The sequence below is a fragment of the Sciurus vulgaris genome, assembly GCF_902686455.1.
Source record: "Sciurus vulgaris genome assembly, chromosome: X".
Taxonomy (NCBI): domain Eukaryota; kingdom Metazoa; phylum Chordata; class Mammalia; order Rodentia; family Sciuridae; genus Sciurus; species Sciurus vulgaris.
The window spans coordinates 23,288,164-23,305,051 of NC_136471.1; the positions used below are offsets into that span (position 1 = coordinate 23,288,164).

At 48.5% G+C, this 16,888-nt stretch overlaps 1 protein-coding gene across 2 annotated transcripts; it reads left to right on the top strand.

Annotated features, from left to right (window-relative positions):
- Positions 1-6,481: 6,481 nt before the first annotated feature.
- On the top strand, positions 6,482-15,633 carry APLN (apelin). 2 transcript variants are annotated; one of them, XM_079124347.1, is made up of 3 exons: positions 6,482-6,878; positions 12,741-12,906; positions 13,515-15,633. In XM_079124347.1, the coding sequence occupies exons 1-2, from the start codon at positions 6,812-6,814 to the stop codon at positions 12,899-12,901; spliced, it is 228 nt and encodes a 75-aa protein (XP_078980473.1). In that variant the 5' UTR covers positions 6,482-6,811; the 3' UTR covers positions 12,902-12,906; positions 13,515-15,633. The 2 variants fall into 2 exon arrangements, with proteins under 2 accessions (XP_078980473.1, XP_078980472.1); XM_079124346.1 differs by lacking the exon at positions 13,515-15,633 and adding an exon at positions 13,034-13,502 and having other exon boundaries at positions 6,661-6,878.
- The last annotated feature ends 1,255 nt before the right edge of the window (positions 15,634-16,888 follow it).

Sequence of the window (16,888 nt, forward strand, 5' to 3'; positions counted from 1 at the left end):
AATTCCACCAGAAAACTCTTAGAACTCATAAGTGAATTCAGTAAAGTAGCAGGTTACAAGATCAATGCTCATAAATCCAATGCATTTTTATACATAAGTGATGAATCTTCAGAAAGAGAAATTAGGAAAACTACCCCATTCACAATAGCATGGAAAAAAATAAAATACTTGGGAATCAATCTCACAAAAGAGGTGAAAGACCTCTACAATGAGAACTACAGAACACTAAAGAAAGAAATTAAAGAAAACCTTAGGAGATGGAAAGATCTCCCATGTTCTTGGATAGGCAGAATTAATATTGTCAAAATGGCCATACTACCAAAAGTGTTATACAGATTCAATGCAATTCCAATTAAAATCCCAATGATGTACCTTACAGAAATAGAGCAAGCAATTATGAAATTCATCTGGAAGAATAAGAAACCCAGAATAGCTAAAGCAATCCTCAGTAGAAAGAGCGAAGCAGGGGGTATCACGATACCAGATCTTCAACTCTACTAGAAAGCAATAGTAACAAAAACGGCATGGTATTGGTACCAAAATAGACAGGTAGATCAATGGTACAGAATAGAGGACATGGACACAAACCCAAATAAATACAATTTTCTCATACTAGACAAAGGTGCCAAAAATATGCAATGGAGAAAAGATAGCCTCTTCAACAAGTGGTGCTGGGAAAACTGGAAATCCATATGCAACAGAATGAAACTAAATCCCCATCTCTCACCATGCACAAAACTCAACTCAAAATGGATCAAGGACCTCGGAATCAGACCAGAGACCCTGCATCTTATAGAAGAAAAAGTAGGTCCAAATCTTCAACTTGTTGGCTTAGGATCAGACTTCCTTAACAGGACTCCCATAGCACAAGAAATAAAAGCTAGAATCAACCACTGGGATAGATTCAAACTAAAAACCTTTCTCTCAGCAAAGGAAAAAATCAGTAATGTGAAGAGAGAGCCTACAGAGTGGGAGAATATCTTTGCCACTCATACTTCAGATAGAACGCTAATTTCCAGAATCTATAAAGAACTCAAAAAACTCTACACCAAGAATACAAATAATCCAATCAACAAATGGGCTAAGAAAATGAACAGACACTTCACAGAAGAAGATGTGCAAGCAATCAACAGATATATGAAAAAATGTTCAACATCTCTAGTAATAAGAGAAATGCAAATCAAAACTACCCTAAGATTCCATCTCATCCCAATTAGAATGACGATTATCAAGAACACAAGCAACAATAGGTGTTGGCGAGGATGTGGGGAAAAAGGTACACTCATACATTGCTGGTGGGGCTGCAAATTAGTGCAGCCACTCTGGAAAGCAGTATGGAGATTCCTCAGAAAGCTTGGAATGGAACCACCATTTGACCCAGCTATCCCACTCCTTGGCCTATACCCAAAGGACTTAAAATCAGCATACTACAGAGATACAGCCACATCAATGTTCATAGCTGCTCAATTCACTATAGCCAGATTGTAGAACCAACCTAGACACCCTTCATTTGATGAATGGGTAAAGAAACTGTGGCATATATATACAATGGAATATTACTCCGCCATGAAGAATGATAAAATTATGGCATTTGCAGGCAAATGGATGAAATTGGAACATATCATGCTAAGTGAGATAAGCCAATCTCAAAAAACTAAAGGACGAATGATCTCGCTGATAAGCAGATGAGGACATATAAGGGGGGGTTAGGAGGGGTTAGCGTTAGGGTTAGGGTTAGGTTTAGGGTTAGGGATAAGGAGGGTAGTAAGAATGGAGGAAGGAGGAACTGAATAGAGGGAAAAGAGGGGAGGGAGGAGTGGGGGGGAAGGGAAAAAATAACAGAATGAATCAAACAATATTGCCCTATGTAAATTTATGATTTTTAATTAAAATAAATAAATAATAAAAAAATGCATGTTGGCCATTTGTGCTTTTTTGTGAGAATTCTCTATTCAGTTCATTTGCCCATTTATTGCATGGGTTTTTAAATTATTTGGTGTAGAGTTTTTGAATACTTTATATAGTCTTCCTTAGTTGATTATGAACGAGGTGAACTTTGTGTACAGAAGACAATGAAAATCATTGCAGTGTCTCCTTGCTTAAAAAGATAGAGTTTGCTATTACCTTGGAATAGGAAATTGTCTCCCCAAAGCCCTATTAGAATGAATATCATACATAGGAGGCATAACCTCAAACCATTATAGCCAGGCGTGGTGGTGCACACCTGTTATCCCAGCAACTTAAGAGGCTGAGGCAGGAGAATTGCAAGTTTGAGGCCAGCCTCAGCAATTTAACAAGACCCTCGGCTAGTGAAACCCTGTCTCAAAATAAAATTAATAAGTAAATAAAAAGGACTGGGATGTAGCTCAGTGGTAAAAGGCTACTGGGTTAAATCCTCAGTGCTCCCCAGAAATTATCATGTATGAACTCCCTCCAATCAAGCATATTCATCAGATCAGATTAACCCCAAAACCCCAACAAATACTGGTGCTTTGTGGGAATAAAATAGTAAGCAGTTTTGATGGCTCCTAGGAACACAGATATGAATTGAGGCAGGCGACTTCAGAGTCCTTCCTTCCTGATAAGTCAGTTCTAGGAGGCCAGAGGACAGACCCAAAGGTAGGAGGAAGGGGAAGTCAAGCAAAGGAGAAAACATTGAATGAGCAACTACCATGGATGCAAACTGTACTAAGTATTTTGACATATATTATCTCATTTAGTCACCCAACCATAATGTCCTAGTTTATTCCTGGTGCTATAACAAAATATCCAAGGCTGGGTAATTTACAAATAACAGCAATTTATTGCTTACAATTCTGAAGGCTGGAAAATCCAAGATTAAGGCACCAGCATGTTTGTTGTCTGATGAGAGGTTCCAAGCCTTCTTTTTTGCCTCTAAGATGGCACCTTGGATGTTGCTTCCTCTGGAGGTCATGAATGCTGTGTCCTCACAAGGCGGGAGGGACAGGAGGGTGAAAAGACACTGAGTTGCTCCCTTAAGCCTCTCTTATAAGAGCACAAATCTATTTGTGTGGATGGAGCTCACAAGACTTAATCACCTTCCAAAAGGCCTGTTCTCTTAATACCATTACCTTGGGGTTTAGTTTCAACATATGAATTTTGGAGGGACATATACATTTAAACCATAGCACATAATAAGGTAGGTACCATTATTATGCTCATTTTATAGATGAAGAAACAGCCTTGGAGAGGCTAAGTAACTTGCCCAAGGTCACATAATTAATGAATGTGATTAAGGGGCAGAAATCCGTTATAAAAATCTGAGTTATTTTTAATACACCACACTGCTCTTATAAACCCACAGTACAGAGAGGCAGACAAATCAACTGAGCAGTAGTAGCTAGTGGTGATGACATAGCTTGTGATAGTGCCGATGAGGGGGACAAGTCTACACATTAGTTTCAGGTAAGTCATCTATCTCACCTCTGTCCCCCAAATACTCTGAATCCTACCCCTGCTCTCAGGATTGTCCCTCACCATCCCAGAAAGTGAAAGATTGAGTCTTGCCCCTGACCATGGTCCCAAACCCCAAGTGCAACAATACACCTCACCCTGCTGCCTTACAGCAGGAGGGTAGGACTGGTTTCCTGAACCTTCAGAGACACAGTATCATCTTCCTGAACAAAAGGCAGTACAGAGTTCTGCTGGCAGTTATTTATCTATTTGACAAACAGTTACAGGGTGCCACCTGTGTGCCAGGCACTGTGCTAGGGGCCATCATTCCAGTGATCTTAAAGTTGGGTACGTGGAAACAGGAAAACTGGTCATTTCAACATGATATTGAGATACTAGGGGATTCTACAAGGGGTTCAAAGTGAGAAATCACAGTTGCTCTTCTTGCCTCGTGGGGCTTGATTTCAGAATGGATGCAGTCAGCCTTCTCTTCAGAACAGCAGGTCTAGAGCATGGCATGCCAAGCATCCTCAAGAGTAACTGCCCATGAAAGGTCCAGCCCATAGCTGGCATGAAGAGGGCAAGCTCGCTGTGGGCAAAAGTGGCCTAAGAAGAGAGATGAGATCTTAGCTCTGGGACTAAGAAAATAGATATAATTTAGTTAAGTGGAGAGAAGGATTAGATTTAAAAATGTTTCTCCCAAGTTTTCAACTCTTTAAATCTTGCCTTAAATGGATACCTTCATATTATTGCTGCTTTGCTTTAATTTGTATCATTTACTTGTATGTAAATGTGCACATACATGTATGTGTTTTGCAGTGTTTGGGGATCAAAACCAGGGCCTTGTGCATGTTAGGGAAGTGCTCTACCACTGAGGCACACCCCACCCTTTAGATGCATGTTTTGAAAACTAGGTAAGGTGGGGAAGGAGTAATAGGACAAAGTAGAATCAATGAGTGCTTTAACCCAGAGCCATGCAATAGAACTCTCTGCAATGATTGAAAGCTTTACTCTGTTATGATCAATACAGTTGCTACTAGCCATATAGGACTCCTCTGCAACAGAAGTATGGCCAGTGCAACCGAGGAACTGAAATTTTAACTTCTTTAAAACGTGGTTAGTAGCTGCTCTATAGGAAAGTGCCACTGTCGCCACTCAGTTGCAGCCCATATGGACGCTAGTGAAGGTGTGAAGTCTTCTATTAATCTAGTTATGGGGGATACTTATTTGGGTGTGCATGTGCTTGTTCAATCGAGGGTTGGAACACCAAGTTTCCTAAAAATGAGGGACAGAAGGGCCAAAGGAGTAAGGGCTTATTCCTGATTTGCACAGTACTTTCAGGCATAGTACCTCATTCAATCCCATAACAACCCTGAAACAGGCAGGGAAGAGATTATCATCCCCATAAAACCCACTAAATTGAGGGGATGATAGCAAGGCCCTACAGCAGGTATTGGCACCTAGGAGCTAAGTGTTTCTCTTCCTGGTTGGAACACTTTCCAGGGAACAGTGAAGGAACAATGATCTCATGTTACTCATGCCTGCTACTCAGTCTGGGCCTCTCAGAATAAAAGAGATTCTCTGCTTCATATTCCTTTTTCTACCTGATTGTGGATCATAAACCATTACCAAGAACCCTATCATATTCCCTTCCCTCTCCCTTGATTTAGGCATTTAGGGATGCATTTGAAAAATTCACTCATATATTCAAAATTACATATTGAGCATCTGTCATGTCCCAGACACTGTTCTGGGACACAGCCATGAACTAAAGTAAGATCTCTCTTTTGTGGTGCTGACAATTCTGGTAGAGGAAGACTAATAATAAATAATGTACATTCTGTATTTTTTTAATATTTCATAATAATATACCATGGTTTCTCATGTCCTTTATGTCACACATAAACACTGTCCAATGTACCTTTTGTGTAAATCTGGACTTGCACTTCAAGCAAACTGCTGAAAGGTGGAAACACCTTTTGAGTTAGTCTTTTAACAAGTGTTGAGTGCCACCTATGTGCAGAGTGTGATATTGGGGACTTTGGAGAGATGCAAATGATGATAGGATGGGGTCCTACCTTAGGGGATTCCCAGTCTGATGCAAGAGGCAGCTCCTTTCCTTGGGAGCTCCCAGGCTACAGAAGGAGCTAACAGTGTAGTCTGGAAAGCCAAACTTCAGAACCCACTCAAAAAGGGGAATCCCATGTACATGCACAACCAGCTCAGCCTAGACCATGTGGAGTTGGGTAAACTAACCCCTCTTATGATCATGGGGAACTAGACAGAGGACAGCTTCAGGGAACAAGAAAAGGGACACGGTAGGAGCTATCCCATGTCCCAACAGTGAGGAGGAAAGGAAGGACAGCCCCTACTGGATTATTGTTACATTACTGAGACTCTGGATGAGATGGGATTTGAGGGACTGGTGGCAAGAATGAAGAGCTCATGGGCAGGATGGGAGGCAGGTATTCCAGGTAGAGGACACCTCCTGGGAAATGGTAGGAGAAATGAGTGCTGGGCATAAGCCTTGGCAATCACCCCAATTCAAATGTGATTGAAGGTGCAGAAGAGAAAGGACCGGCGCTCCAGGGTAGGGGTGGGTTCTTGACCAAACCCTTGGAGATGCATAGTGGCAAGAGAAAGGACCACAGTCAGGGTCAGAGGTGCAGGGACTGAGTGGGGGCAGTCCGGATGGGGTCCTTCCCTGAGTGCCCAAGTTTCCTGACAGCTGTTGAGGAAGCGAGGTGAGAAAGGGTTAAGTGTGCCCTCCACCGCCCCAAATGCTTCCTGTGTTTGAAATCCTTTAGGTCTCCGCAAACTCTCTGGCCCCTGGCCAGGCGGGCATTGTCCGGGGAGCGGTTGTGGGTTGCCCGAGCGGTCAGTCGCTCAGTCTTTGTTGTGGGGCCACCTCGGGGTTCCCTCTCGCGCCCTGCCTGGGGCTGCAGAGTGCGTGCTTGGAGGGGGGCGGTGCGGGAGGCTCGCTCCCTCTCCCTCTTCCTGGCCCCCCCTCCAGCCCTCCCGATGACCACATGACCAAGTGGGCTCGCGGCCAAGCCACAAGCTACAAAATGCAGCCCCTGGAGTGAGCGGGGAGCATTCTCGCTGGCAGCCTGGGCCACAAGCAGTTGCAGACGCGGCCGAGCAAAGTCAGCCACTCGGAAAGAGATCGCTGCAGAGCCCTGCTTCGCGGCGCTGCTCCGCGGCGGCGGAGGGAGGCTGCAGGAGAGCCCGCGCGGCGGCGGCAGACTGCGGCGCTCACACTCACGCGGCCCGGGAGCCACGCGAGTCCCACGCCCGCACGCGCCAGCCGCGGCTTGCGCCTTTTCGGTGCCTCAGGGCTCCCAGCCTCTCCCGCTTCCCGCCGGCTCGTCAGGGCCGCGGCGGCCCGAGGAGCAGTATGAATCTGCGGCTCTGCGTGCAGGCGCTGCTGCTGCTCTGGCTCTCCTTGATCGCGGTGTGTGGAGGTGAGTGCTCGCCCTCCTGCGCGCCCGCTCTTGCTTTGGCTTTCCCCGGCGGCAGCTGGCGCGCTCCCCTCCCTCCGCCCCACTCGCGCTCTCCCGGCCTCCCAGGGAGCCCGGCGCGAGCCGTGCAGGAGCAGCCACGCGCTGGCTGCGCCGGGCAGCAGATTGACAGGGCGTCCGGAGCCAGGGGCGGCCCGCGGCGGGGACCGGTTCCTGGCGGGGCGGGGGTTCAGAATGGCCCGGAGCATCACCGGTCTGGCGCCTGGCCCCTTCTGACCGCTCCTCTCGGTCCCGAGGAGCTCAGGGCCCCAGGCGTGCGCCTCATGTCCCGCACCCTGCACCCCACGTGGCGGGGGCATGAGGGCCTGCCCAGCTCCCCGCGTGGGTCAGAGGAGAGAACGGACCTGAGGTGGGTGGGCTGGGCTCCCTCCCGCGTTGAAAGTCTTCTGGCTCCTAGAGGTTAGGGGCCGCAGGCCACTGGGGATGATGTGCCAACATGCCGACGTGACACTTGTTGCATAGGCAGGAGCGTGCGGCGGGGGCGGGGGCGGTGGCGGCGTGGATCCCAGCTGTTGCTACTTTCAGCCTGCAAGTGAGCAGAGGCAGCCTCCCCCAGGCTGCCCTGCCTGTCTTCTTCATTACTCCAAGGTCCTCTCTGTCTCCTCCCCGGCTCCTGCACAGGACGCCTTCCCCACAGCCTCCGTGCTATTCCATATCCTGGCTCCAACCTCCACTTCGTCCCAGGCATATGCATGCTTCACCTTCATCCCTCTGTCTCCCAGCACCAAACCCGGAAACAGGCACTGACTTGGCACCTCTATGCAGGTCAGGGGGGCCCTTTTGCCCTTACCTGTACCACATCCTCACCTGATAATACTTGGCGCTGTGCTCCCTTGCCTGTCCCAAGCCTGGTTCCCACCCATGCCCCTGCGGCCCCTGCCCAGGTTGCCTGTCCTTCGTGGGTCAGTGTCTCTCCAGGCTGCCAGCTCCCACCTCCAGCTGCCACAGTCCTGTGATCTGGCTGTCACTGCTGCCTGCCTGGCACCAGATGGAGAAGGCCAAGACTAGGTGGATTAATGCCAGTACCAGGGCTGGAGTCACAGGGAAGTGAGGTTGGAGGAGAGCAGAGAGCAGAGCAGCAAGTTTCCTAGAGGAAGGACACAAGGCCGGACTTGATTCCAAACCCTCCAGAACAAGAATGATGGCTTACAGCCCAGGAGCCTCTGGGGGTTCAGCCAACTCTGCCTGCCTCTTTATGTAGGCCACCTCCTTTCTCTACTCTTGCTCTTTGGCACTGACCTGATCCCAGGAGCACTGCTGAGCTTCTCAGGAAGGTGCATTGGTTGGGTCTGGCACCTCCTGCCTCCAGCTGGATGTCCAGTGATCTCCCTCTTTGAGACTCCAGCACTGAGCCGGTTACCTCCTTGGGAAGAAGGGAGCAACCTTTCTCCTCAGAAACTCCTGTCAGGCAGGCAGTGGTTGGAAGGGAACAAATAAAGACACACCACAGGGGCCCACCTCCCAGGAGCTACCATCCAGTAGAGGTGGCAAGACAAGAAACCACAGGCAAATGGTCCATGGTGTTGCCTTCAGGGGAGTAAAAGAATAGGTGCAGAAAGGGTGTCTGAGAGGAAGCTGAGGTTTTGGGATCGCACACTCAAGGCTCCCTTGAGGTAACAGGGAGACCCTTGGCCCACAGATACCACTTGAGCCTTTGGGGAGTCTGGCTATTGTGGCAGTGCTGGTGAAGGGAAGAGCTGGTTTCAAAGGAAGAGAAGTTGGCCATGCTGCCAGAACACTGTGTGCTTCTGGCCCAGACGCTGCCACTTCTTGCTTCATTTCTCCCTTTTTCATGTCATCTGTCCCCGGATTTGGGGACATTCTTGCCCTCATATTTTACCTAAGCCTAGTATTAGAAACGTTCAAAGTCCCCACTTCTTTTCCACCTTTTGACTTATCCTGGAGCCAAGGAGAATACCTCCCTGCAGGTGGCCACTAGCCAGGGGTCTAGGTACACATGCCCCCTCTTCCTGCTTTCTGTCCTGGCCTGGAAACAGGCACCCCAGAACTATCTTATCCTTGGCCCAGACTTACATGCACTCTCTTCAGCCAGAGTCCCCAAACTTCCAGGCCTGAAAACCATGCTTCCTCCTCTTGCCCCACATTCTGTCCTGACATGGGATGTTCACCCCCACCCCTCAATTCCTTCCCTCCCTCACCACAACACTCCTCCACTGCCTCCTGACCTGGGATACACTTTGCTCTTCTGCGTCTGAATGCTGCTAGACCCAGGCCAGTGTCCCTAGGTCTTTGAGCACCTCCCTTTCTCCCCTCCTGCTCCCCCTTTCCAGTCCCTGCTTAAAGTATGCAGTCACAGTGGCAGTGTGAGGACAGCCTACTGTATTCCCCCCACTGTGGGAGCATCTTCACTCCATTCCCAATCCCAAGCACTAAGTACCCATGGAACCTGAGCCCGGCCTCTCAGAAGCAGAGGACTAATGCAGGTCAAGTGGAGGGACAGGCTGCCAGAACCTGAAGTGTCCAGGCTGAAAAGCTGGCACGAAGAGATAGCACAGGGTCCTGGAGAAGGGGACTGGGGTGGGAGGCTGGGCAGACAAAGGAAAATTGCCTCACCTCAGAGACACATGCAGTGCCACAGAGCAGCAGAGGCAGGGGGTGCATTGGCAGCAGGGTCCCCAGCAGAGCATGACTGTGAGCTTTTAAAGCAATCACAAGACAAGCCAGGCCACAAGAAGGAAAACAGGTGCATCATTCCTGGTGAGACCGGCAAGTTCTTGAAAAGTTGCATGTACCTCTTTGTACATTGGCAGGGTTGGAGTTCAGATTGCATGTAGGTCACATCCCATTCTCCCCTGACTGTGGTTCGCAGTGTGGAGATGCTTTAGCTTCATGACTCAGGGCACTTCAGAGAGCAACAGCTCTAATCCCTCTAGCTTTGTGATTCTTTGAGGGATCGCCCATCTTAAGCAGCAAATGAGTTGGAAGGAAATATTGAAGTGCACTGGGGATGGCCCCTATTTCTAAAGGCGAGTTCTTTTGTACAGGCAGAATCTCTGCAGTGTTGAGAAACAAGTGTCTAATTTGCCCTTTTGGACAGCACAAAGGTAGAGTTTCAAGTGTCAGCTTATCTGACAGTGAGCCAGACTCAGCATCAAAAGTAGGAAACAGGTGGGTGATGAGCTCAGGGTTAGGGAGGAACCTACAGACTTCTGGCGACAAGGAGGACAATGAGCCCCCATCCAATGGGATACAAGGGGCCAGGGGCTTCTAGGTGGCTGCTCTCCAGGGCCTGGCTGATACTCAGTGAGCTCAGGGTGACTCTTCTCTGTATGCCTCGAGTCTAGACATCTTCCTGGCCACTGTCTCAGCCACCATCCCTGCTCCTCATCCTGGCTTGTGACCTCCCTTCCCATAGGACCCTCGCCCAGCCCTCCCTTCCTGAATATCACAGGCACAGTCTGGTATGCTTAACATGTGGGGATGATACTCTTCCCCTTCTGGCTCTGTGCCTCTCTTCCCATGCCTGCTTACCCCTGGGGTACAATGGCCTGTGCTCTTGCCCCTGCCCTCACAGTAGTTGAAGTCATGGACATTAGAACAAAGGCTTCACTTACATTTTAAGATCCTTATGTCCTTCCCTTATGCCTGGCCACATGCTCAGCATAGTTCCTATTGCCCTGAACCCCAAGTGTGTATCTGATACTCCTGATCAGCATCATTCAGATCCATCCTCAGTGTGCAGAGTGAGTTTTAGGGTTCCCCCAACGGCATACATTGGAACTGTTAGGATGGGAACTTAATGAAGGTCTTTCCTTCCCTCTTTTCCCTCCCTCTCAAGTGCCAGGCCTCTTAGCAAATGGCAGCAAGAGGGGACCTCTGGATCAGATCAGACAGAAGCTACCCCCTTGCTCCAGCTATCCCTCCTGTTCCAAAATGCAAATATAATTTTATTTTTTTGCTACTGGGGATTGAACCCAGGGTCACTTTACCACCGAGCCACATCTCCAGACCTTTTTATTTGTTTTTATTTTGAGACAGGGTCTTGCTAAGTTGCTCAGTACCTAACTAAGTTGCTGAGGCTGGCTTTGAACTTGCGATCCTCCTGCTTCAGCCTTCCTAGCTGCTGGGATTACAGGCATATGCCACTGTGCCCAGCTATTTTTTGTTTTAATTCTCATAGGTTATGAGTTTAGGGGCTCAGTTGACACATTAACCCACCTTGACCATTAGCACGGAAGTATGGCTCGTTAACCAAGTGACCCTAGTTGACAGTGGGCCTGATGTTTTTTCTTGGAGAAGAAGGAAAGGAGGGTGCAGGGTTAGAGATGTTCATGTGTGGGGTGGGTATGCGTGTCTGAATGTGAGTGGGGAGAAAGAACAACAGGCCCTAGAGGCTGGGCAAAGAGGGCCTAAAGGACAGATCTCACCCACTTTTGGCCTAAGAGGAGACTAAATGCCTGGAAATTGTGTGCAAACAGAGGAGGACTCATAGGAGCCAAGGAAGAAACCAGAGCAAGGGGGCATTGGAGGTGGGGTTGGGGGATGAAAAGCAGCCAATGAGAAGCTATATGGAAACTGTGAGCTATTAGGGATTCCTGAATGGATGGCAGTGAGGCTCAAGAGACAGGATATAGCTGAAGGCAAATCTGAGGGTGTGAGAGGCAGAGAGACTGGTACTCATTATCAGTGGCCTGAAGACTGGCCCCATATTGGGCACTGCACAAGCACCCTGCCCATCTGCCTCTTCCCAGCACCGTCTCATCTCAACACACTGCCTGAGTCTGTTGGCCACACTTGTCTCTGGGTGCCAGCTTGGCTTCCCTAGCTGGACTTTAGGCTTCAAGAGAACTGGCAAGTGTGCCTTCTCCCTAATCGTGCCCAAGTATACCCAGCACCACTTGGATTCCACTGTCAGGGCTCAGGCTGGCATCAGGAGACTTCTACTCTAAGCCCCATGTGGGCAGATGTCAAGAGGAACCTGGGAGAGCAGAACAGAAACCAGCTAGGGTTAGAATAGAAGGAATTTACATCAAACACAGGATGGGAGGTATGATCTGGTGCATACACATGCTGTTAAGGTGACCATTCACTCATCCATCCATCCATGCATCATGCATGCAATGTTTATTAGCCTCTAAATATGGCCACAGGCTGAGTCACAGATGCCCAAGCTACACCCACAGGGCAGCCTCAGGACTAGTGAGATGCCTAACCACTGATGAGATGCCCATGGGCGAGGCATGAGATATCTAGTACTCAAAAGTGGGTCACCCTGCCCATCAAAGTATGTAGGAGTACAATGACGTGATGTTCAGGATTTGCTTTAAAATACCATAGCCAAGAAAAAAGAAAAGGGACAACTGGAGCATATGTGACTCCATCTGGATTGCTATTGAATCTGGGTGATGGATCCATGGAGGGGGAGTCATAGTAATGGTGTGTGTCTGAAATGTCTAAAGTACACCAGTCACTGGGGCACCATGGTTATTGCCTCCTGCACCCCAACCAAGTATATAGGCCTGATGCCCCAGAGTGTACCTCTCAATGACCTTCCAAAGAAAAGAACCTGCTTGTGCCTGTCAGAAACATGATTCAACCATCAAAAGTATATAAAATCATCTACCTCAGTGGCAAGATGTGAGTTGTGGGTTCTGTTTGCCCTAGGACAGTGTGCAAATGGCAAATTTTCATCAGGAGAGTGAAGAACGAAAAGAGAAAGCTATGAGGAATGCCACCTCGTGGAGAAATTGTCCTCTCCTGTGGGCCTATGGTCTGTGGTCCCCCTTCCTGGCCATCTGCCATTTTCATTAGCTTTCCAATTAACAAACCTTTTCCTTTCTGCAGTGCCTGTGATGCAGCCTCCTGATGAGAAGGGGCTGGAGGAAGGCAATGTTCGCTACCTGGTGCAGCCCAGGGCTTCAAGGAATGGACCCTGGCAGGGAGGCCGGAGGAAATTTCGCCGCCAGAGGCCCCGCCTCTCCCACAAGGGCCCCATGCCTTTCTGAAGCAGGTACTCACTGGAGCCCCTGGTCAGTCAGTGGGCAGTGCTAAATGGGAAGGGAAGGGAGAGCCTAGAAGCTAATAAGCCCACTGCTAACCACTGGCCAGACACATCATCTAGCTCCTTCACTTTACAGAGGGGAAGACTGAGGCCCAGAGAAGGACTTGGCAGTTGGGACTGATATCTGGACTTCCCAAGAGCTGAGTGTTACCTCCCTTCTACCCTATTGCCTGGGGTTGGGCAGGCTGACTGTTGGAGAGTTCTGGAAGTCCTAGCAGCCCTTAACTGGGGAGAGGTGCACAGGATGTGCCTATGGGTGTCCAGGTCTAGGACTGAGAAGGAAGGAGGCAAGAGCAGGAAGAGAGCTGGTTGTGGTGGTCCAGAGCTTCAGGTATCAAAGGTGGCTGCAGAGAGCAGGGCCTAAGGCTGCCCCTGAGGCCTGGGCTATTACCATCCCTTATAGCTGGGACAGAGGGACAGCAATGCAGGGTCTTGGGCTTTAGGTTCAGGGGTAGGGATATAGGGGGTTGAAGGCTGTTCTTTCCTTTCATGGGGCAGGGGAGTCCTTTGACCTGGGACATGTCCATGACTTCTCTTGTTATTTTTTGTTTCTTTAGGACTGAAGGGGCCCATCCCCTGCGGTTCTCTCTACTCCACAGTTTGGTCTGCTTCCCTGGAGCCCTCACATCCATTCAGCTGCCGTCTTGCACCTGTTCTAGCTGTTGATGGTCCCGGCTCTTCTCACCCACCAGCTTCCTCTAATGGCGTGGTCCTGCTCCTCATTCAGATGATTCCATTTCTCTCATAAGGATCCATTTAACCCAACTTTCTGGCCCCTTCCTGGACTGACTCTGGATACCCAGCTTCTACCTGGCCTGCTGCATACCCTAGTCCCTACTTTACTCATCTATGGTCCCCACCATTCAGTTAGCCTTTCCCTCCTCAAGCCTGCCCTGGAATCTGGATGGAAACACTCTCTTCTTCAGTGGGCTCCTTTCAGATCCATATTTTCTTGTCAGTTGGACCCTTCTCTCTGCCACCAGAGAGGAATACAAAGACGTACAATGAGATAGTTAGAGGGGCTGGGTGTTGGGATCCAGAGAGGGTACATTGGGGGCACCAAAATGGGGAGGAATGGTCTTCTGGTGAAGTGGGGTGAGGCACTGGAGAAGAAGACCAATAGCCTCTGTGGCCTCTTCCTCATCCCTGTGTTGGGCTTCGTTCAGGAAGAAAAGAAGAAGAGGGGCCCCTGAAGTACTTTGTTACTTCTCTCACCTTATTCTGTCTCCTAAAACATTCTTTCTCTCTATCCCCCACAACTAGTTCAAGTTCTGGGTCACAAGAGGAGGGTGCTGGGCCTGATGTGGCCCTATACCCTCCCAAGGGTAAATGCCAAGTAGGAGGGTTGTTTTTGCCAAGAATCCCAGAATATCAGAACTGAAAAGACCCTTGGAGATCACTTAGCCCAGCCGCTTTATGCCAAAGCCTGTGAAAACAGAGTCCTGGAGAGGGGAGTGATCTGCTCAGGGTTACTGCTGAGTCAGAATGGGGACCAGGTCTCCAGATTCCCACTTTATGATATCCTCTTCCCTCTTGATGATGCCTAACAAATGAAGTGCCTTTTGCTGGGGTTAGGGCTGGGAGTGTCTGGGAAGGGAAGGGAGAGGCAAGCTGGCTGTGAACTGCCCTGTTGTGGGGACGGAGCTGCTCCTACCTCCCTTGCCTTCCCCTGCTGCTCCATTCCCAACCTGGAAGGTTCCAGAACTGGCCAGCTGCCCCTCTTCTGGCAGCACTCCCATGCCTGGGGGACTGTAACAGGGGAGCTCAGGCACTGGGATTACTGTTCAGACCCCACACTGTCCATTGCCAGAAGTAGTCTTAAATCATTGAACCCAATGGCCTCCCCTTGGTGTTGACTGGACCCTCTTTCCTAGTGGACTTCCTTGGGGAGCAGAGGGCAAAGAATGGCAAAGAAAGGGAGGGAGAAGAAGGAGAGATGGGAAGATGTACAGGTAGGGTTGTACCTCTTTCGCCAGGGCCTGTCTTCCATGAGGGGCCTTCTCAGCCCTTCCCTCTTGGGGGCCCTCTTGCCTTTTTGCCTGTGCAGATTTCCTTCCCAGAAACCTCTAAGGAGGGAGAAAAGGGAAGACAGAAGCTTGATGCCCACCTATATATACATAGGGTAGGGGGAGTCAGGGCCCCCCAGGTCCCACAATAACGCCAACGCCTGCCTGTCCACCTCCCCTCAAGTCTTTCCCTCTGCTGCTGCTAATGCTGCTGCTGCTGCTGCCGCCATAGCCCCAAAGCCCACCCTGGGGAGCCGAGCTGGACACTGTCTCCCCACCCCACCAGACTTGGAGTTGGGGCTGACCAGTGTCCAGAAAGTCTCTTCTGCTACTTGTCCCCCTAGTAGGGACCTTGCCTTTTTATTCCTCCTTTCTGCATCTCCTGCCTCATTAGCCTGCCATAACCTACAGCCAACCCAGCCCCATGGGAAGGGAAGAGGAGAGGGATGGTGGCTGAGACAGATAGGAGACACAGGGCAGAGGAGGGTAGTGGGTGGGCTAAGAGGGCTGTCTTATTTAAAGTGGTTGTGTATGATTCTTATACTAATTTATACAAAGATATTAAGACTCTTTTCATTAAGAAATTGTCCCCTTCCTGTAATTGTGTTTGCTGTGTTTGTAAAGATTGTTCTGTGTAAATATGTCTTTATAATAAAGAGTTAAAAGCTGACAGTTTGCCCTTACTCTTGGAGGTCATGTTCAGAAGGGGCATTTATCCTGCGCAGGGCCATGGTTGTCCCTGTGCCCACAGATTGCACATGCAGGGAGGTAAGTGCTTGCATCCCAAATCGGTTCTAGGTCAAGTGGCCTGAAACCAACTTGCCACAAGCTCACAAAAGGAATCTATGCATAATGACCAGCTCACACAAAATTCAGCCCACTCTTTAGTCTTTGGCATCTGTTTGAATGTCCTAATTTTTTCTGGCAGTGACATTTAAAGGATTTTTTTAACAGCAATTTACTTAACATGCTGATTGAAAGTGGGATTTCTACTAAAAGTTGTATTGGTGGGTGTCTTCTACTTTATCTACTCTTGAACACTTTCTGGACTTTTTAGCCAGTTTGCCTTTCTCAAAAAATGGTATGTTTTCAGCAAAAAATACATTTGGTAAGACTTTGTATGTATCAATTTTATGTTTCACAAAGTGGAGTTGTAAGATGAATGAGATAGACCAAAAAATAAAATGCAAGGAGTTCAATACAGTTCCACCCCATCTGTCTCACTTTTTCATGCTTGTTGTCAAAATGTCAATATCTTACAGAACAGAAAGGAACATTGGGTACATGCTAACTTGGTTAATAAACACATTAGGTGCACACAGGCATACACTATACAGAGTAAAACCCAATGAGAAGGAGACAGGAGTGATCAAAATGGGTGTATTCGATAAATCTTGTGGATTTGACAAGTATTTAGTGCCAGAAATATACAACTTTAAAGAAAGTGCCTTCAGATGAAATTGCTAAAAAGTCATAAAACCAATAGGAGATAAAATAGAAGTCACTCATAAGCATAAAAAACTATCTCACCATTGACAAAGTGCTGCAAATTATGACACAGTGATTTAAAAATATGACATGTTAGAAGTCTCTTAGGAAAATTGGTGCAAAATGTCTTATTTTAAAATTACTAGTTTGACTTTTAGACAAACTAGTCATTGGAGGAACTGGGTTTAGGTAGAGGTTATGGGTGGCCTGACTTTACTCTGATTGGCCTGTTATCTCCCTAATCACCCTCAAAGCTCTAATTTCATATGAAACCAAGAAGAAAGGGGTGGGAGCAGGGCAGAACAACTTAATACTGACCCATAAGATTACAGGCCTTTAACAGTTTACAGAGCTCTTTAAAAATATTAACTCATCTTCCTAATAACTGAGCCACAAAGCTCACTACTAGATCCCTGTTTAAAATATATATATATATA